Raw genomic sequence first — 21,873 nt, 5'->3', positions numbered from 1 at the left:
AGCAACCTCAGGGAGACAAAATGTTTCTGAGCTTAGCATCTGGCCTGAGGGAACCTGCAGGGGTCAGGCAGCAGAGTAAATGCATGATGCAGCCTGGGTGGAGGATAAATGACAACTGACACCTGGCCATACCATAGGGGCATGAGAGTTGCAGGTTCTCTGACAATGTGAAATACTCCAGCCAGTTAAAGGAATCACTCTACCCAGCCCCAGCCAACCAATAGCAAGAAGGTCTGAAGGCTCAGTATTGCTACATCCAATGAATTTGCATGAGAAACCAGAAGCCTACATCTTTATGTGTAATAACAATTTAAAGTTTTGACAATTAGTTCAAATCTTGAAACACTATGGAAGCCAATGCCAAATAAAACTTCATGGCCGGCCAGATTTGGCTAATAGACTACCACTTTGAGACTTCTGGTCTAGGTCATGTTACTTATTTATTTATTTATTTATTTATTTATTTATTTATTTATTTATTTATTTTTCTTTTTGTAGAGATGGGGATTCACTATGTTGCCCAGACTGTTTTTGAACTCCTGGCCTCAAGTGATCCTCCTGCCTCAGCCTCCCAAAGTATTGGGATTACAAACGTGAGCCACTACACCCAGCCGAGGCCATGTTAGATGTGGCACAAAAGCAATGAAAAACCTCTGACTGCTCCCTATTGCCTACAGGATAAAGTCTGAAGTCCTACTGAGCACATAGACATTACAGTAGAGTAGGAGTCTAGGGGGCTCAGGTAGGCTTGAGTTCAGTACATGTACTATTAACGTGAACTTGAGCAAGGGACTCAATCTTTCTGAGCCTCAGCATCCTCATCTCAAAGGGGAGGATTATATGAGCCTCTTGATATGCCCGGAGATGAACATAATATCATTTCCCTGGAATTGGTGCCAAAATGAGTGACTGAGGAAATAAATCACGAGGAAACAGCAGACAAAAGCAAACTGAAGGAGATTCTATGAACTAACTGGTCTATTACTCTTCAAAAACGTCAAGATTGGCTGGAAACTGTGGCTCATGCCTGAAATCCCTGTGCTATGGGAGACCAAGGTGGGGAGATTGCTTAAGGCCAGGAGTTTGAGACCAGCCCTGGGCAATATAGTGAGACCCTGTCTCAACAAAAAATAAATTAGCCATGAGTGGTGGCACATACCTGTAGTACTAGCTGCCCTGGATACTGAGGTGGGAGGATTTTTTGAGCCCAGGAATTCAAGGTTACAGTAAGCTATGATTGTGACACTGCACTCCAGTCTGGGTGACAGAAAAAGACTCTGACTCGGAATTTTTTTAAAAGTAAAAATAAAATATATATATATATATATATATGATATATAAAAAATATATATATATGATATATAAAATATATATAAAAAATATATATATATGATATATAAAATATATATAATCTTAAAACAGTAACTATTCCAGATTAGAGGTGATAAAAGGGACATGGCAACTAAATGCAAGTGTGACATAGTACTGGATCAGGAAAAAATACGTAACTGTAAAGGACATCATTGGCACAACTGATGAGGTCTGAAGAAAGACCTGTGACTGAGGTAGTATTATAGTATTGTATCACTATTACCTTTTCTGATTTTGAACACTGATGCAAGAGGAAAACCTCGTTCTAAAGAAATGCACTCAATTATTTAGGGCAAAAGGACAGCATGACTGCAGCTTACTTGTTCTCACATGATTCAGAGAGAGAAAATCAAGGCAAATGGGGCAAAATGTTAACATAAATAATTGGCTGAGCTGGATATACAGGAGCTACTTGTACTATCCTGGCCACTTTTCTGGAAATTTGAAATTACAGTGTATCAAAATGAAATGTTACAAACATAGAATAAGATGCAAATATTACCCACCTCCTAGGGTCTTTGTGACATGTCAAGGAGACAATGGCTATGAAATGCCAGGCACTTTTGACCATATCAGACCCTCTAAGTTTTAGCTTCTCCCCTTCCTGTTCCTTCTCCAGCCTTTCTGTCCTGTTCTCCTACCATTCGGGCCCCTAGATCACAACAAGGCACCTGAGTGTCAGGATACGCCACTCCCCTGCCACTGTGCTTTTGCCTGTGGATCTCCTCTGTTTGGAATTCCCTTTGTCCTCTGTTCACTTGACACACTTTTCTTTACTCTGCCAGGCCCTGAGATGTTACTACCTCTGAGAAGCGCTTCTCTCCTGGTGCAAATGAATGTGATTAGTCCCTCCTTTAGGTTCCCATGGGAGTCAACACAAAGATGTTCTCCTCCTGAACACATTGTGTTTCAGTTATTCTGTGTGTCTGCGAGTTCAGCTTTTTATGGGGCAGGGACCATGTAGTATTTATTTTTGACCTTTTCTGTGCACCAAGCACAGTACCTGATACAAAGTGGATTATATCAAACATGTATTGAAGGGAGTTAAATGTTTCTGGATAACTGTAGATGCTTGATGCACATGTTTTTATAGGTGAGTCCTTTGGTTTCCTGGAGATACAATTTTTGAGAAAAATGGATACTGAAGTTTATTTATTTATTTATTTATCCAAGACAGGGTCTCACTCTCACTGAGACTGGAGTGCAGTGATGGAATTCAGTTCACCGCAGCCTCTGCTTCCTGGGTTCAAGAGATTTTCCTGCTTCAGCCTTCTGAGTAGCTGGGATTATAGGCACCTACCACCACAGCAGGCTAATTTTTTTTGTATTTTTAGTAGAGATGGGTTTACATTCTAAAATCTGGTCTTTCTGGTAAACTCAGGTATTTTTTATCGTAAACTCTAATTTTTAATAAAATATATGTAAATGATTATGAATAGCACTTTAAATAATTTATAAATGTTAGATACTAGAGTAATAATTACATTACTCCTCATAATGATTTTTTATTTTTATAGATTAAGGGGATGGAGGTTTGTTACACATGTTGTGTAATGGTGAGGTTTGGGCTTCTAGGGTACCCTTCACCCAAATAATGAACACTGCACCCAACGGGCAGCTTTGCAACCCTCACCTTTGCCCACCCTTTCCACTTTTAGAGTCTACAGTATCTATTACTCCTTTTTGTGTGTCTATGTGTATTCACCCATAATGATTTGTAATGGACTTTTACTATACCATAGCCTTTACCATGTTATTTTGACTGTGTATTTCTCTATATATCCCTATATTCTTACTTTTAGTCTCCCGGTTTTGCACATGTAAGTGGCCAGAAGTGTTTGACAAGCACGGAGGTAATGAGAATTCAAAGGGAGACAGACTTCCTCAAGTAAGTGTCACATTCTCTTTACTCTGTCTTAAATCCTACAAAGATACATTGTGGTCAAAGAGAATTTAAAGATAGGACATTTTTGCCCACCTCCAACTTTTTTTTTTTAACTGCATTTTAGGTTTAGGGGTACATGTGCAGAACATGCAAGACAGTTGCATAGGTACACACATGGCAGTGTGTTTTGCTGCCTTCCTCCCCTTCACCCACATTTGGCATTTCTCCCCAGGCTATCCCTCCCCACCTCCCCCTCCCACTGGCCCTCCCCTTTTCCCCCCAATAGACCCCAGTGTTTAGTACTCCCTTCCCTGTGTCCATGTGTTCTCATTTTTCATCACCCGCCTATGAGTGAGAATATGTGGTGTTTCATTTTCTGTTCTTGTGTCAGTTTGCTGAGAATGATGTTCTCCAGATTCATCCATGTCCCTACAAAGGAGACAAACTCATCATTTTTGATTGCTGCATAATATTCCATGGTGTATATGTGCCACATTTTCCCAATCCAGTCTGTCATTGATGGGCATTTGGGTTGATTCCAGGTCTTTGCTATTGTAAACTGTGCTGCAATGAACATTCGTGTGCATGTGTCCTTATAGTAGAATGATTTATAGTCCTTTGGATATATACACAGTAATGGGATTGCTGGGTCAAATGGAATTTCTATTTCTAAGGCCTTGAGGAATCGCCACACTGTCTTCCACAATGGTTGAACTAATTTACACTCCCACCAGCAGTGTAAAAGTGTTCCTATTTCTCCACATCCTCTCCAGCATCTGTTGTCTCCAGATTTTTTTTTTTTTAATTTTTTATTGGATTTTAGGTTTTGGGGTACATGAGCAGAGCATGCAAGACAGTTGCGTTGGAACACACATGGCAGTGTGCTTTTCTTTCCTTCTCCCCTTCACCCACATTTGGCATTTCTCCCCAGGCTATCCCTCCCCACCTCCCCCTCCCACTGGCCCTCCCCCTTTCCCCCCAATAGACCCCAGTGTTTAGTACTCCCCTTTCTGTGTCCATGTGTTCTCATTTTTCATCACCCACCTATGAGTGAGAATATGCGGTGTTTCATTTTCTGTTCTTGTGTCAGTTTGCTGAGGATGACGTTCTCCAGATTCATCCATGTCCCTACAAACGACACAAACTCATCATTTCTGATTGCTGCATAATATTCCATGGTGTATATGTGCCACATTTTTCCAATCCAGTCTATTATCAATGGGCATTTTGGTTGATTCCAGGTCTTTGCTATTGTAAACAGTGCTGCAATGAACATTCGTGTACATGTGTCCTTATAGTAGAACGATTTATAGTCTTTTGGATAGATACCCAGTAATGGGATTGCTGGGTCAAATGGAATTTCTATTTCTAAGGCCTTGAGGAATCGCCGCACTGTATTCCACAATGGTTGAACTAATTTACACTCCCACCAACAGTGTAACAGTGTTCCTTTTTCTCCACATCCTCTCCAGCATCTGTTGTCTCCAGATTTTTTAATGATCGCCATTCTAACTGGCGTGAGATGGTATCTCAATGTGGTTTTGATTTGCATCTCTCTGATGACCAGTGATGATAAGCATTTTTTCATAAGTTTGTTGGCCTCATGTATATCTTCTTTTGTAAAGTGTCTGTTCATATCCTTTGCCCATTTTTGAATGGTCTTGTTTGTTTTTTTCCTGTAAATCTGTTTGAGTTCTTTGTAAATTCTGGATATCAGCCCTTTGTCAGATGGGTAAACTGCAAAAATTTTTCCCATTCTGTTGGTTGCCGATTCACTCTAGTGACTGTTTCTTTTGCCATGCAGAAGCTGTGGAGTTTGATTAGGTCCCATTTGTCTATTTTGGCTTTTGTTGCCAATGCTTTTGGTGTTTTGTTCATGAAGTCCTTGCCTACTCCTATGTCCTAGATGGTTTTGCCTAGATTTTCTTCTAGGATTTTTATCGTCCCAGGTCTTGTGTTTAAATCTTTAATCCATCTGGAGTTAATTTTGGTGTAAGGTGTCAGGAAGGGGTCCAGTTTCTGCTTTCTGCACATGGCTAGCCAGTTTTCCCAACACCATTTATTAAACAGGGAATCCTTTCCCCATTGCTTGTTTTTGTCAGGTTTATCAAAGTTTGTATGGTTGTAGATATGTTGTGTTGCCTCCGATGCCTCTGTTTTGTTCCATTGGTCTATATCTCTGATTTGGTGCCAGTACCATGCTGTTTTGATTACTGTAGCCTTGTAGTATAGTTTGAAGTCCAGTAGTGTGATGCCCCTGCTGTGTTATTTTTGCTTAGAATTGACTTGGCTATGCAGGCTCTTTTGGTTCCATATGAAGTTCATGGTGGTTTTTTCCAGTTCTGTGAAGAAAGTCAATGGTAGCTTGATGGGGATAGTGTTGATTCTGTAAATTACTTTGGGCAGTATAGCCATTTTCACAATATTGATTCTTCCTAACCATGAACATGGAATATTTCTCCATCTGTTTGTGTCCTCTTTTATTTCGTTGAGCAGTGGTTTGTAGTTTTCCTTGCAGAGGTCCCTTACGTTCCTTGTAAGTTGTATTCCTAGATATTTGATTCTTTTTGTAGCAATTGTGAATGGCAGTTCGTTCTTGATTTGGCTCTCTTTAAGTCTGTTATTGGTGTATAGGAATGCTTGTCATTTTTGCACATTGATTTTATATCCTGAGACTTTGCTGAAGTTGCTTATCAGTTTCAGGAGTTTTTGGGCTAAGGCGATGGGGTCTTCTAGATATATTATCATGTCGTCTGGAAATAGAGACAAGTTGGCTTCCACCTTTCCTATTTGAATACCCTTTATTTCTTTTTCTTGCCTGATTGCTCTGACTAGAACTTCCAGTACTATATTGAAAAGGAGTGGTGAAAGAGGGCATCCTTGTCTAGTGCCAGATTTCAAAGGGAATGCTTCCAGTTTTTGCCCATTAAGTATGATATTGGCTGTTGGTTTTTCGTAAATAGCTTTTATTACTTTGAGATACGTTCCATCGATACCGAGTTTATTGAGGGTTTTTAGCATAAAGGGCTGTTGAATTTTGTCGAATGCCTTCTCTGCGTTGAGATAATCATGTGGTTTTTGTTTTTGGTTCTGTTTATGTGGTGAATTACGTTTATAGACTTGTGTATGTTGAACCAGCCTTGCATCCCCGGGATGAATCCTACTTGATCATGGTCCAACTTTTTAAATTAAATTTTTACAGCTATTAAAAAATGTAATTTTGGGAGGCCGAGGTAGGTGGATCACCTGAGGTTGGGAGTTTGAGACCAGTCTGACCAACATGGAGAAACCATGTCTCTACTAAAAATACAAAAATTAGCCAGGCTTTGTGGCGCTTGCCTGCAATCCCAGCTACTTGGGAGGCTGAGGCAGGAAAATCGCTTGTTCCCAGGAGACAGAGGTTACAGTGAGCTGAGATTGCACCATTGCACTCCAGCCTGGGCAACAAGAATGAAGCTACATCTCAAGAAAAAAAAGTATAATTGACATACAATAAACTGCGTGTGTATTTAAAGTTCATTTGACTCTGTTTGTATATATGTAACCATGACTCTGTCACAATCGAGAAAATGAGTAAGTTCATCCCCGCCAAAAATTTCCTACATTTCACCCTATTTGGTGACTCCTTCATCTCACCCCTCTTCATCACAGGCAATTACTGATCTGCTTCTTGTCACCGTAGCTTAACTTGCATGTGACTCCATATGACAATGAAGTGATTCCGTGTGTACTATTTTCTCCTGGGCTTCTTTCATTCAGCATAACTATTTTGAAAATCATTCATGTGGTTTCTTGTAACAAACATCTGTTTATTTTTATTGCTGAATAGTCAATTGTATGGATATACTACAATTTGTTTATCCATTCACTTATGGATGGGAATTTATTTCCAATTTTAAGCTATTACAGATGAAGTTGCTATGAACATTTGTACAGAAGTCATTGTATGTACAAAAGTAAGCCAGTCTCATAACCTGGTCTCTAAATAAGTAAATAAATTGATAAAAATTAACCAATATAATAAAATAATTTTTAAAAACCCCAAAGTCATTATATATACACGTTTTCATTTCCTTTGGGGCAAATACGTTGAAGAGGCATATGACAGGTATATGCTTTTTAAAAGAAACTGCCAAACTGCTTTCCAAAGTGATTGTTCCATTGTACATTCTCACCAGCAATATATGAGAATTCCATTTTCTCTGTATCCTTACTAACTTTTATTTTTATTTTGGGCATTCTAATGAGATTGGAACAGTATCTTATTGTGGTTTTTATTTGCATTTCCCTAGTGACTAATGATGCTGAGCCTCTTTTCATGTGTTTATTTCCATGCATGCATCTTTGGTGAAGTATCTGTTCAAACTTTTTGCCTTTAAAAAATGCATCATGCATCTCTTCTGATAGAGTTTTTTTTTAGAGGATTGCTGTTTGTCCTGACATAGAGTTATACATGTTCTCCTTCGTCAGATGTTATATGGGTACATTTTTGCAAATATTTTCTCCCAGTCTTTGGCTTTTCATTTTCTTAACAGTGTTTTCAAAGAGCTAAAGTTTTTTTTTTTAATATTGATGAAGTCCAATTTATTTGTTTTTTTTTTACATTTTATTTTTGGTTTATCATTATTCAGAAATCTTTCCCAAACCCAAGATGTATTTCATTGACTAAGCTTTCCTCCTTTCTTCTCTTCTAGAAGTTTTTTAGTTTCATCTCTTATACTTAGGTATGTGATCCATTTTTAGTTAATTTTTCATATGGCATAAGATAAGGGTTGAGGTTCATATTTTTGCATATGGATATTCAGTTATTCCAGTACAATTTTTTGAAAAAATGATCTTTCCTCATTGATTACTTTTGGAATATTTGAACATTAATTCATATTATTTGTATGGATCTAATTGTGGACTTTGTGTTCTTCTCCATCATTGTTTCTCTTTTTTATTTTTTCCATCATTGTTTCCCTACATTTTTTTTCACTACCACACTGCCTTGATTATTGCAGCTTTTTTTTTTTTTTTTTTGAGATGAAGTCTTGCGCTGTTGCCCGGGCTGGAGTGCAATGGTGCGATCTCGGCTCACTCCTGGATTCACATGATTCTCCTGCCTCAAACTCCTGAGTAGCTGTGATTACAGGTGCACACCACCACACCCGGCTAATTTTTTGTATTTTTAGTAGAGATGGGATTTCACTATGTTGGCCAGACTGGTCTTGAACTCCTGAACTTGTGATCTGCCCACCTCGGCCTCCCAAAGTGCTGTGATTACAGGTGTGAGCCACCATGCCTGGCCAATTATTGCAGCTTTATAATAAATCTTAAAACCAAGTAAGTTGTAAATTCCTTAGCTTATTTGCTCCTATCAGAGGTATTTTGGTTATTCTAGGTCCTTTACATTTTCAAATTTAAATATCAGCTTTTCAATTTTTACAGAATATCTGCTGTGGTTTTAATTGAGATTGTATTGAATCTATGTATCAATTTAGGGAATATTCACGTATTAATGATATTGAGTTTTACAATGCATAAAAATGCTATATCTCATCGTTTATTTAGGTCTTCTTTAATTTCTTTGATTAATGTTTGTAGTTTTCAGTTCACAAGCTTTATACATATTTTGTTCTTATTTTTCACTTTTCAACCCTACCTTTTCACAAGCTTTACACATCTTTTGTCAAGTGTATCCTGCTGCAAGTGCTTATAAAATTTCACTGTCTCACAAAAAGACAAATACTGCATGATTCCACGTAAATGAAGTATCTAAAGTAATGAAACTCACAGAAAGTAGAATGGTAGTTGCCAGGGGCTGAGGGGAGGAGAAAACAGGCTGTTCAATGGGTATAGAGTTACATTCACGCAAGGTGAAAAAGTTCCAGAGATCTTTTTATAACAATGTGTGTGTAGTTAACAGTACTATACTGTACAATTAAAAATTGTTGAGAAGAATCTATATTATATATTATAACATATTATAGATAGATTTTTTGCTATGATAAAACATTTCAATTTCTATTCATTTCTGAAATATAAAATACACTTGATTTTCTTAGTGGCCTTATATATTGGAGTCTTATAAAATTCATTTATTCTGCTAGCTTTTTATGGATTCCATAGGATTATCTACGTAGGACATTGGACAGCCTGCAAGTGAAGAGTTATCGTTTTTCCTTTCCAATATGGATCCCTTTTCTTTTTGTTTTGACTTGTTGCCTTGGCTGTAATTTTGAATATAATAGTTTTGAATGGAAATGGTGAAAGTAGACACTTTTGTCTCATTCTTCTTTAAAATGATTTTTTAAATTTAATTTCATTTTGTTTTGACATGGAGTCTTGCTCTATTGCCCAGGCTGGAGTGCAATAGTGCAATCTCGGCTTGCTGCAACCTCCACCTCCCAGGTTCAAGTGATTTTCCTGCCTCAGCCTTCCAAAATAGCTGGGACTACAGGTGTGCACCACCACACCCAGCTAATTTTTGTATTTTTTTTTTCAGTAGAGATGGGGTTTCACCACATTGGCCAGGCTGGTCTTGAACTCTGACCTCAGGTGATCCGCCCACCTTAGTCTCCCAAAATGCTGGGATTATAAGTGTGAGCTGCCACACCCAGCCAGGTTGAGGTAATTTTAACCTGTTTCTAATTTTCTGAATGTTTTCTTTTTTAAGACTTCAGTCTTCCAAATTGTTGGGATTACAGGTATGAGCCAGTGTACATGGCTTGGTGTTTATGTCAAATTTATTTACTTTTGGTCAGAAGAGATATATGATTTGATTGGTAAATGTTCTATGTGCACTTTAAAAGAATGTGTATTCTGCCAGAGTAAGTGTACTATAACATCAGTTAGGTTAATTTAGTTGATGGTATTGTTTAATTCTTCTCTGTCTTTACTGATTTTCTCTTTATCATGTAATCAATTATTGAGAGAGTAATATTGAAATCTCTGACTGTAATTGTGAATTTGCCTATTTGTTCTTGCATTTCCATTTCTATCAGTTTCTTCTTCATGTACTTTGACACTCTGTTATTAAGTACATAAACATTTTGGATTCTTAGGTCCTCTTGCTGAGATGACTCTTTTGTCATTATAAAATAAACTTCTTTAACTCTGCTGATATTCTTTGCTCAGAAACCTACTTGTTCTGATGTTAATGTTGCCACTCCTTCTTTCTTTAGATGTGTGTGTGTTTGTGTGTGTGTGTGTCTATACCACCCTTGATTGAATCTATTTATGTCTCTATTTAAAGTTGAGTTCTTTTGAGCAGCTGAACAGCGTGTAGTTAGGTCTTTCTTTTTAAAAAACTGTATCTGACAATGCCTATGTTCTAATTGGGGTATTTAGAGTATATAGAGAGTATTCTTACTGATACCTCAGTAAATATGAATTTTTTCTACTTTGGGGTATAAGCATGAGCTTCCCAGCCCTGTATGAATCCTGAATATTGTTTTCTGTGTTCCCCTTTGGGATTTACTTTCTGACCTTGAGTGGTTTCTTCCATCATATGCACTCATCAGGTACCCAGATGAAGACTTGAGGGTGACCCTCTGCAAAACTCTGAGGCTCTCCCTGCAGCTCTTCTCTGGTATTCTTTCCTAAAAGCTCCAGTTACCTTGACCTTCTGAGATTCCCAGCTCTATGCCCTCAATTCACATCAGAGGAATGAGACAGTCAGATTGTACTTCATGAGCTTTGGGCATAGAAAAGAGGGAACTGTTATTGCCCTGGTGGGTGGGACCATGCTGGAGATGTGGTGGAACCTTGGTGCATTAGTGCATCAATGAAGGACTAAAGAGGGTAAGAATATGGGAAGTAAGCTCAACTCCAGTGGGATGTAAGCTCAATTCCAGTCTCCAGTGGAGACTAGCACGGGCAACCAGGCAATCCGGTGCACAGTATCTAAGCCTCCAAGTTGCCAAGGAGCAGATCAGACAGATAGGTCACAGGATCAGGAGCCCAACTTGTCTGGAAAGGCATGGCAGTAGCAGCGTACATACAGGGCAGCCTAATTCCAAGAATGCTCTCATTTTGGTGGATAGCCAGAACCCATTTAGGTGAATAGGAGCTAAATGATTGGTCTGGCTGCCTAAGAAATGGGGCCAGATGCTGTTGTCTTGAATTTGATATGGGGCAGGTCCTGAGGACACTAAGCTAAAGTGGGCAAAGAAAAAGGATGGGTTTAATGCACAAGCAAGATCTGTCCCTTAGACTGGGCTCAGTAGCAGGAAATCAGAAAAGCATAATATAAAAATTACTGGAATTCCCAGAGCTCACCCTTATACACATCAAATCCAATGTGACAGGACAGATAGAGCCCAACCAAGAAGTGGGGTCAGGGCTGCTGATGAACTTCTTGCCATGATCAGGAAGTTAAATGGACTTGGCCTATGTGGATAGAACACCAGAGTGTTCAGCTGTGAGGCCACTTTCTAATAAAATGACCTAGAGAAGTATTTCTAATAAAGTGACCTAGGGAAGTTCAAGATGGAACTTGAACTTGTTCCATAGCCATCGAGAGTGGTCTGCTTTTATTTTGTGTTTAAAACTGTTTGAACGCTTTTGGATTTTTACCAGTCTTCTTAATGTTGACCTACCAGAACATGGCCAACCAGGAACCTGTTTTGTTGTAGGTGTGCCCACTGCCTTGCCCCCCGCCCATCAGATCCCTTCGCTCGCTTCTGTCAAGAATGTGGCTCTCCTGTCCCACCCATATTTGGCTGCCGTCTCCCACCCCCGGAAGGAGCTCAGGTGAGCAGCGGAATTCTTGAAAACATCTTCCATTGGTTGATCTGACCTTTGTTTCAGCAGTAACAGAGTGCTTGGTACACATGCACCACACACGTAAATACTCGTGGAAGAATTTTTGGCTGGTTGAAATCTTACACACTCCTACTTAAGCATGGAAAAACTTATTTGCAATGCTGTGTCTTTTGTGTGGCCTGCCAGAAGCACAGACTCAAAAAAGATTTGAATCTTACTATTTTAATGAGGTATGCATGGATAAGTAAGTAAATGTTTTCTATTCATTCGATAGCTCTGCTCGTATCCTGTGTGTAATAAGGAAATATATTCTAGAAATTAATGAAGGGAAGTACCAATTACTTTATGTCTCTATATATCTATATATCCATAAGATGTATTATGCTGTCCAAAGAGTCTATAGACTGATCTGCGTATTTAAATGTAATAGCTTTGGCTGATTGAGGGTAGATGATAGTTGATATTATGTCACTACTAATTTTGGAGGTAGTTAAAAAACATATTTGGCTTGCTAAAAATTAAAACCTTTACCAAACATGTTCATTTTTTTAGCGCTTGAAATTTTGGGGATTTTTATTGGACTAGAAATAAAGAGATGAAAATGAAATAAAGGAATCTGTGATACTGAGTGAAGAATCACTGAGTGAAGAAAAAAGATAGTTACTAAGAAAAAGTCACTAATTGAGTTCAAAGTCCAAGGTTTTGATTTGAGTTATGCCTCAAGCAAGGGGTCAGGCATTAAGTGGTTATTATCTGTTTTAATATTCTTCTAATACATTGCTCAAGATTTTTGTAGAAGTTGATTTAATTTACTTCAGTGATATATTTTAAATTCCTTAAAGATTTTGCTAATATATAGTGGCAGAATCTTAGGAAATAAGTGTGGGAGGTGATTTTAAATAAAAACAGACTATAACACCAAATTGGGCCAAATTCATTGTGTGCAGCTTGTAGAGATTCTGGACTAAATGTGTTAGTGAAAGAAGACAATACAGAAAACAAAATATGAACGAGTCCCATTGGTTTGATTTTGCTCTATTTATATCAGTTGGTGCAATACCGAAATTATTTTCTACTTGCCTGGAAAGGGATTTTCACAGCCAACTTGGTTTTTACAAGGAGGAAAGGTTATCAGCGATTGTAAATATTTAGCATGATGAACTTTAAAACAACTAGATTGCCCCCCCCATTATATTTCTATTAGTGCAACAATAGGCTGTAATGTGTAACAGCTTTGTAATTTAAGCTAACAACCATTTATTGAGTGCTTACTGTGTCCTGCTTGAGCTGGGCTTCTGGGATTCAAAGGGGCAGGATCCTACTTCTAGACCCAAGACTCTCGGAGAGTCTCAGTAAAGAGATGCAGAGGTGCGTGCTCTCCTCTCTCTTTGCTCTTGTGATGTGAGCCAACCTTTAGGATACCTGGGTGTGCTGAACTCTGTGAGTTTCAGTGTTTTCTGTGGACACTTCTCAGTGAGTTCCACTGGCACCCCAGCCAGCTTTCCAGATAGTCTCTCGGGCATCCCAGTAGCAGCTTTCCAGCAAGTTCAGCAGCATCTCTATGTCTGACTTTGCACATGTTCTGCATGTTCCCTAGATGGGGAGTTCTGAATGAGTTCCACTGGATCCCAGTGGGCTGCTTTTTCCTTGCCAGCTCTGATATGTGTCACCTCAGTGAACTTCTCTGCCATCCAGTGGGTGACAGCCACACTCAATTCAATGAAGTCTGATTTCAGCCTCAGGTGTGGGGCAAAGTAAGTGCCTCTTCCAAATTTGATCCTCCTTGGGCTCTCTGTCTTAGCCATAGAGGTAGGGGATCTTCCCTGTGTTTGGAATTTCCGTATATTACCCATTAGTAGTTAAGCCCTGGCTACCAATTAATAATTATTTCTATGAACATTTCCTGTTCAAATTACTTGTGGTTTCTGCCTCCTGACTGGACTCTGACAGAATTGGTACTGGGATTGGTCCCAGGAAATAAACCTGTGCACAGGGGATTTTGGAAGTGGTTTGGTCTTTTCCTTCGCTTGGGAGCAGTACTGAGCTCCTTGCCAATGGGAAATGGGACACTGGTGATCCACAGCATGAGGGGACATCACAGTTAGTCACCCTGACACCTGCGGCTGATTGTGATGAAGTGCCAACTGAAGCAAGTGTCTTGAGTGGCCAAGTAGCTGCTGCATTTGACTCTATGACAGTGACAATGACCATGACTACAAAAACTGTGGAGGATGTATTCTCCTGAGTCCATGGGAGCATTCACAGAAAGAAAATGACAAGCTCAAGACCTTTAAGTCATGGTGCAGGAGCCAGAGATCTCCTATGACAGCTCAAAATAATCTATTTCTTATAGCTTCAGGGTTATATTGATGAAAATCAAACAGAAATTACATTGTGTATATTGGGAACTTAAAATGTCAGTTGCATTCACCTGATCACCACCACATTTCTTATGTGAAAGGCCATTAATTGGGAAGGAATGTGGTCCTGAAACTCAGATGGAGATGGCAGGTGGGACCCAGATGAAACTGACAGTCTTGTATCCTTGTCACTCTGTGCCTCCTGGCCAGTGGATGTAGTTTACTCTTATGTCTGAGGATGCCCTTCTGTCTGAGGATACCCCTGTCTGAGGATACCAGCCTTCATTTGCTTGAAATGTTTGTGATAATCTCACCTGGGCAAATGGCTTGAAAGGGGATGTTTATTCTCCTCACAGGTTGTTGCAGGTGGTTTAGACCCATCACAACCACCTGTCACATTCTAGGGACACAACCCAGCATGCTGTAGGAAGACAGGTGCATTCTGTGATCCAAGAGGAAATAACTTACACACACAAAGGGGAAGATTTTATTAACATATAGTAGCAGAGTCTTGGGGAATATATGTGTGACTAGATTCTAAATAGAGACAATGTAACATGAAATTGGGATAAATTCTTATAAGTTAACTCCTTAAAGGACCTATCTCCAAATATAATCACATTGGCAGTTGAGGCTTCAATATAATGAATTCCGGGGGACACAGTTTAGTCCATAACACCCAGCATCATGTGGAGCAGGGAAAGACTTAGGCAAATAGAAAGTTGGAGTGTGTTTGATATGTGTGTCTTGCACCCCTGACTCTTACCTATGTTTCACAAGAAGTCCCAGAAGACACTTCTATCACTAAGATATCAAGGCATACATTAACAAGAGGAGCAGGTGCATCCTTAAAAAGTTTGGTGGCTGCTTTTCGTTATAGGACAGATATGATCATCGGGGATGCTGCTATTTACATGGGCTCCCTGATCTCATTGGAGCTGGTGAGATCCCAGAGTGGAAGAAGTCAAGTGGCAGCACTTAACTGCCAAAGACAAGGACAGCCATGATATTTCTGTAAGAGGAATCTGATGGTGGGATTCCTAGGAATGATACATGGGCAGTCTCCTAGTATATTGCTTGGTCTGTATAATTGAAAAATGCTAGGTCATGTAGCTAAAAACTGACTTGAGCCACTGCATTGGAGCAACCAAGTTCCTCACCCAGTTTCTAGACATAAGTCAGTTCATAAATTCAGAGTCTCTTGATTGAAGGGGAGTCTGGGTCTCCTTAGGGAAGGACCCTGGAGCTTTGCAAGTACATATAAGAAATCTTTTTTTTAAATTGCATTTTAGGTTTTGGGGTACATGTGCATAACATGCAAGATAGTTGCCTAGGTACACACATGGCAGTGTGTTTTGCTGCCTTCCTCCCCTTCACCCACATCTGGCATTTCTCCCCAGGCTATCCCTCCCAAGCTTCCCCCACTGCTGTCCCTCCCCTATTCCCCCCAATAGACCCCAGTGTGTAGTGCTCCCCTCCCTGTGTCCATGCGTTCTCATTGTTCATCACCCGCCTGTGAGTTAGAATATGTGGTATTTCATTTTCTGTTCTTGTGTCAGTTTGCTGAGAATGATGTTCTCCCGATTCATCCATGTCCCTACAAAGGACATGAACTCATCATTTTTGATTGCTGCATAATATTCCATGGTGTATATGTGCCACATTTTCCCAGTCCAGTCTATCATCGATGGGCATTTGGGTTGGTTCCAGGTCTTTGCTATTGTAAACAGTGCTGCAATGAACATTCGTGTGCATGTGTCCTTATGAATGCTTCCCCAAGGGGATTTGTTGCTTTCAATTGAGTGACTGTGCATTAAGGAAAAAAAATGCCCCAATCTTTGGGGGAATAATCTGATACTGGCTCTAAATTCATGCTAATTCTTGGAGATTGAAAACACCACTGTGATCCCCGAGTAAAGCTGGGGCTTTAGGTGCTCAGGTGATAGATGGAGTCTTTTTTTTCTTGAGAAGGAGTTTTGCTCCTGTTACCCAGGCTGGAGTGCAATGGCACAATCTTGGCTCACCACAACCTTTGCCTCCTGGGTTCAGGCAATTCTCCTGCCTCAGCCTCCTGATAGATGGAGTCTTAATCTCAACTCTGACCTGTAGTTGTTGCTTCAGGTATTTTGGGGGTTTGCTGTTACGTCCATGCTATTGATTGAATCTTTGTGTTTTCCCCAAAATTCATATGTTGAAATCCTGATCCCCAAGGTGATGGTGTTAGAAGGTTGGGTCTTTGGGAGGTAATTAGGTCATGATGATGAACCCCTTATTAATGGGATTAGTGCCCTTATAAGAGAGGCCCAGAGGAGCTTCTTTGCCCTTCCATTATATGAAGACACAGCTAAAAGGCGCCATCTGGGAAGCAGAGGGCAAGCCCTAACCAGATACCAAATTTGCTGGCACCCTGATCTTGAATTTCTCGGCCTCCAAAACTCGGAGAAATAAATCTCTGTTGTTTACAAGCCACCCACTTTATGGTATTTTGTTACTGCAGCCTGAACAGACTAGTATGTTCATATACACTTGTAATTACTATATCTTCCTGACTTACTGACCCTTTTATCATCACAAAATGTCTCTCTTTGTCTATGCTAATACTTCTTGTCTTAAAGTCCTTTATTCTCTGATATTCATGTGGCTACCCTAGCTCTTTTGTTTGCATTGTAAGTCCTTTTCTATGCTTTTACTTTCACTCTATTTGTGTCTTTGAATTTAAGGTGTTTCTAGTAGACAGCATTAGTTGGGTTTTGTCTTATTTCTTTTGTTATTTTTAGTGTGCCATTTTAATGCTTCTGTTGATTTTTTTTTTACTAGTTTTAAAGTTACCTTAAACACTGGAGATTACAATATGGACTTTATTTATCACATTCTATTTTATTTAATTTTGCTTTTTAATTTTTGTGAGTACATAGTAGGTATGTGTATTTATGGATACATGAGATGTTTTAAGGCAGGGATGCAATATATAATAATCACATCATGGAAGATGGGGTGTATCACAGTCCATTTTAGAATAATTTTACTCAATTCTACTAAAATATAGAACTTTCTCTCCTTTCCCCTTTGTTTCTATTTCTTTTCTTTTTTGAGACGGAATCTCCCTTCGTTACCCAGGCTGGAATGAGTGCAGTGGCACAATCTCGGCTCACCGCAACCTCTGCCTCCTGGATTCAAGCGATTCCCCTGTCTCAGCCTCCTGAGTAGCTGGGATTACAGGCATGCACCACCACAACCAACTCATTTTTGTATTTTTTTTTCTTTTTTTTTTAGACGAAGTTTCGTTAGGCTGGAGTACAATGGCGCGATCTCGGCTCACTGCAACCTCCTCCTCCTGGGTTCAGGCAATTCTCCTGCCTCAGCCTCCCGAGTAGCTGGGATTACAGGCACGCGCCACCACGCCCAGCTAATTTTTTGTATTTTTAGTAGAGACGGGGTTTCACCATGTTGACCAGGATGGTCTCGATCTCTTGACCTCGTGATCCACCCACCTTGGCCTCCCAAAGTGCTGGGATTACAGGCTTGAGCCACTGCACCCGGCCCCATTTTTGTATTTTTTGTAGAGACAGGGTTTCACCATATTGGCCAGGCTGGTTGGTCTTGAATTCCTGACCTCAAGTGATTTCCCCCCCACCCCCCCAACCAGCCTCCCAAAGTGCTGGGATTACAGGTGTGAGCCATTGCGCTCCGCCCCTTTCTTTCTTTTTGTTAACATTGCTTAAGTATTCTCTTCCTTTATCTTTTATGTAATAACCATATATATTGCATCTATATATGTTATAAACTAAAAAATGCAGTGTTATACAATCATGTCATTTAAAGAAGATGAGATAAAACGTCTACAGAGTCATCTGCCCTCGTATTTATTATATCTGGTCTTCTCACTTCTTCCTGTGAACTCAAGTGATCATCTAGTGTCATTTCCTTTCAGCTTGAAGAACTTCCTTCAGTATTTCTTGTGAGATATGTCTGCTAGCCATTTCTCTCTGTCTTTGTGTATGTCGGAATGTTGATTTTGCCTTCACTTTTGAAGGATGGTTTGCTGCAGATGTAATTCTGGTTTAGCAATTATTTTCTCTTTCAGCCTTTTGAATTTTCACTCTACTGTCTTCTGCCCCCCATGGTTTTTGATACATAAGTAGTTTTTTCTCTTGCTACTTTCGGTATTTTCTCTTTGTCTTTGACCTTCGGCAGTCTGATTATAATGTGTTGAAGTGTGGTCTCTTTGTGTTTGCTTTCTTGGGATTGATTGAGCTTATTGGATCTGCTGAGTTTTGGTTTTCCCCCAATGTGGGAAATACTGGCCATTGTTTCTTTAATTCTTTTTCTGTCCCTTTTTCTCTCTCCTTTACGCATATTTTGCTGTGCTTGATTTTGCCCCATAGGTTTTTGATGTTCTGCTTATTTTCTTGAGTCTTTTTTCTCTCTGTTCTTCAGATTAGATAATTTCTGTTTTTGGGCTATATGTTTAAGTTCACTGATTCTTTTTTCTGATATCTGATCTGCTGTTGAGTCCCTCTGGCAATTTAAAAATTTAATTTACTTTACTTTTCAACTCCAGGCTTTGATTTAATTCTTTTTTTAAAAAAATAATTTCTATCTCTCTATTGAGGTTCCCTATCAGTCAGATCATTATCATCATACTTTAATTTTTATCAAACATGGTTTCCTTTAGTTCTTTGAACATTAAAAAAAAATAAGTGCTTTGAAATCTTTATCTACTAAATCTAGCATCTAAAGGCACTCAGATAATCTCTGTGGATCGTTGACTATTTTTCCCCTGAGTGTAGGTCACTTTAATTTTTGCATGTCTCATAATTTTTTCCTTGACTACTTCAGGTAGCATATTCTAGCAACTTTGGATTCTGACTTTTTTTTTTCCCTGAAGGTTGTTGATTTGTGTTTTGTTTACTTGGATTAAATCTTTAATGTCTGTCTCCCCTGCAGTGTGTGATCACTAGTGTCAGGCTTTTTATTTTTTAATTTTTTTCTTAGTTAGAGAAGTAAAGAAACAAAGGAATACTACTCCATAGACAGAACAGCAGCTTTTTAAAAAAAATTATACTTTAAGTTCTGGGATACTTGTGTAGAACATGCAGATTTCTTACATAGGTATACGTGTGCCATGGTGGTTTGGTGCACCCATCAACCATCATCTAGGTTTTAAGTCCCACATGCATTAGGTATTTTTCCTAATGGTCTCCCTCCCCTTGTCCCCCACCTCCTGACAGGCCCTGGTGTGTACTGTTCCCCTCCCTGTGCCCATGTGTTCTCACTGTTCAACTCCCACTTATGAGTGAGAAAATGAAGTGTTTGGTTTTTTGTTCCTGTGTTAGTTTGTTGAGAATGATGGCTTCCAGCTTCATCCATGTCTCTGCAAAGGACATGAACTTATTTTTTTAATGGCTACATAGTATTCCATGGTGTATACATGCACGTTTTCTTTATCCAGTCTATCATTGATGGGCATTTGGGTTGGTTCTAAAACTGCTATTGTAAATAGTAGAGCAGCAGCTTTTTCTTGCTCTTATATTTAAGCCTCATGTTACTTTTGGGTTAGCATATCATAGTGTTCAATTAGCCAGAGATTGTGCTCAGGTAGCTCCATCCAGGAAGGCATCCACTCCCTGCTGATGGATCTGTGTGTCAGCTGGGTAGCTTTCAAACCTCAGGCTGTTTTCAGCCCCAGCTTTTACTTTATGTTGAGCTCTCTTGCATCTCTATGTGCAGTTCCTGGGAAACCCAGACAGCAGTCACACAGGGCATAGTGTTCTTTTCTGCATCTCAGTCATTTTCAGGAACTTCTCAATTTGTTATCTGCCTGTGGATGATTTTCAGGATGCTGAAGTAGTTGCTTTTTGACAGCATTACCTGACTGCCTCAGCCTCCCGAGTAGCTGGGACTACAGGCATGCACCGCCACACCTGGCTAATTCTGTCTTTTTAGTAGAGACAGAGTTTCATCATCTTGGCCAGGCTGGTCTCAAGGTTTCATTATGTTGGCCAGGGCTGCGTGGGTGGCTTGGGTCTACTCTGGTTTATACTGCTCATGTGCATACCTCCAGTCAACTAAGGATATATGGAGAGCTATGAAGCCCCTATCATTGAAAAACCTCCTGGAACTGCATGTAAAATCCTAGGCCAGTTTGCCAGTCAGTGCATCAATTAACCTCAAACAGGCTCATTATCTCAGACTAGGGGAGATATCTCAGACTGGTCTTCCTTGTTTGCCTGCCACCAAAATTGTCACCTTAACAGTACTCCAAATCAAGAGAGCCCTGCCCATCTGCAGTCACAAAACTTCCAATTTTCACAGCCGGCCCTGCCCCAGTAGAGCCACCACACTGACAAAGCTAGGGGAGAAGGGGGCAGCCCAGGCAACAACCACACAGAGCTTAGTGTTCTTTTCTGCAATTCAGTCATTTTCAGGAACTTCTCAATTTGTCGTCTGCCTTTTGATGACTTTCAGATTGCTGAAGTGCATGCTTTTTGATAGCATTGCCTGACTGTGTGATTACTTTTTTTTTTTTTTTTTTTTTTTTGAGACAGAGTCTCAGTCTTGTCACCCAGACTGGAGTGCAGTGATGTGATCTCCACTCAGTGCAACCTGCAGCTCCTGGCTTCAAGCAATTCTCCCACTTCAGCCTCCCAAGTAGCTGGGATTACAGGCACCTGCCACCATGCCTGGCTAATTTTTGTGTTTTTAGTAGAGCAGGGATTTCACCATGTTGGCCAGGCTGGTTTTGAACTCCTGACCTCAGGTGATCCTCCCACCTTGGCCTCTCAAAGTGCTGGGATTACAGACGTGAGCCACTGCACCAGGCCTGTGATTCCTTCTAGGGAAGAGGATTTATAGACCTCCTCATTCTATCATGCTATAAATTAATTTCCTGTGGATATTTTTCTTTTTTTAACATCTCTCTTTTCTACAATAAACATGTTTTTACTCTTAATAGGAATAAAATAATAAGAAATGTAATATTGCTATTTTATTTTCTATTATTTACTTTTTAATTGACACATAACAATTGTACATATTTATGGGACATGTGGTGTTATTTGATACAATGTGCAGTGGTCAAGTCAGAGTAATTAGCATATCTTTATAAAGGTAATTATTTTAAAAATTGTTTTACAAAAACAAATCAAACCTTACATTCTCCCATCCAAGTACTAACCACGCCCGACCTGCCTGGCTTTTGAGATCAGATGTGATCCGGAGTGTTCAGGGTGGTATAGCTGTAGACCAAACCTTATATTCTAAGATCTATTCATGCCTTCAGTTTTTACGTGCAGGGTAAACTGGACCTTTTCCTTGTGCAGATGGGCTTATGTGCAGAATGCAGAAGCTTGGTACCCATGAACACTCCCATCTGCGTGGTGTGCGAGGCCCCTCTTGCTCTACAGCTGCAGCCACAGGCAAGCCTCCATTTGAAGGTAACGAAATGAGATTCTGTAAAAACATGAATGAAATACATAGAAAGCAATCTCTGAACAGGTATATGTCCTT

At 39.7% G+C, this 21,873-nt stretch overlaps 1 protein-coding gene across 37 annotated transcripts in view; it reads left to right on the top strand.

The window, feature by feature from the left end:
- DZANK1 (double zinc ribbon and ankyrin repeat domains 1) overlaps positions 1-21,873 on the top strand; it is an 86,933-nt gene that overhangs the window by 16,580 nt on the left and 48,480 nt on the right. For 24 of the 37 annotated variants that reach the window (XR_013535135.1, XM_078371444.1, XM_078371437.1 and 21 more), the window contains exons 7-9: positions 3,174-3,259; positions 11,875-11,992; positions 21,687-21,800. Coding sequence is in view for 36 of the 37 variants with exons in the window: in XM_078371444.1 (XP_078227570.1) it covers positions 3,174-3,259; positions 11,875-11,992; positions 21,687-21,800 (318 nt within the window). In the remaining variant the exon portion in view is untranslated. The remainder of the gene's footprint in view (positions 1-3,173; positions 3,260-11,874; positions 11,993-21,686; positions 21,801-21,873) is intronic. The other 13 variants (XM_078371458.1, XM_078371451.1, XM_078371456.1 and 10 more) reach the window with 1 other exon arrangement.

The sequence above is a fragment of the Callithrix jacchus genome, chromosome 5 (assembly GCF_049354715.1).
Source record: "Callithrix jacchus isolate 240 chromosome 5, calJac240_pri, whole genome shotgun sequence".
Taxonomy (NCBI): domain Eukaryota; kingdom Metazoa; phylum Chordata; class Mammalia; order Primates; family Cebidae; genus Callithrix; species Callithrix jacchus.
Note: the sequence above shows the minus strand (reverse complement) of the source record. Positions and strands in the feature narration are given on the sequence as shown.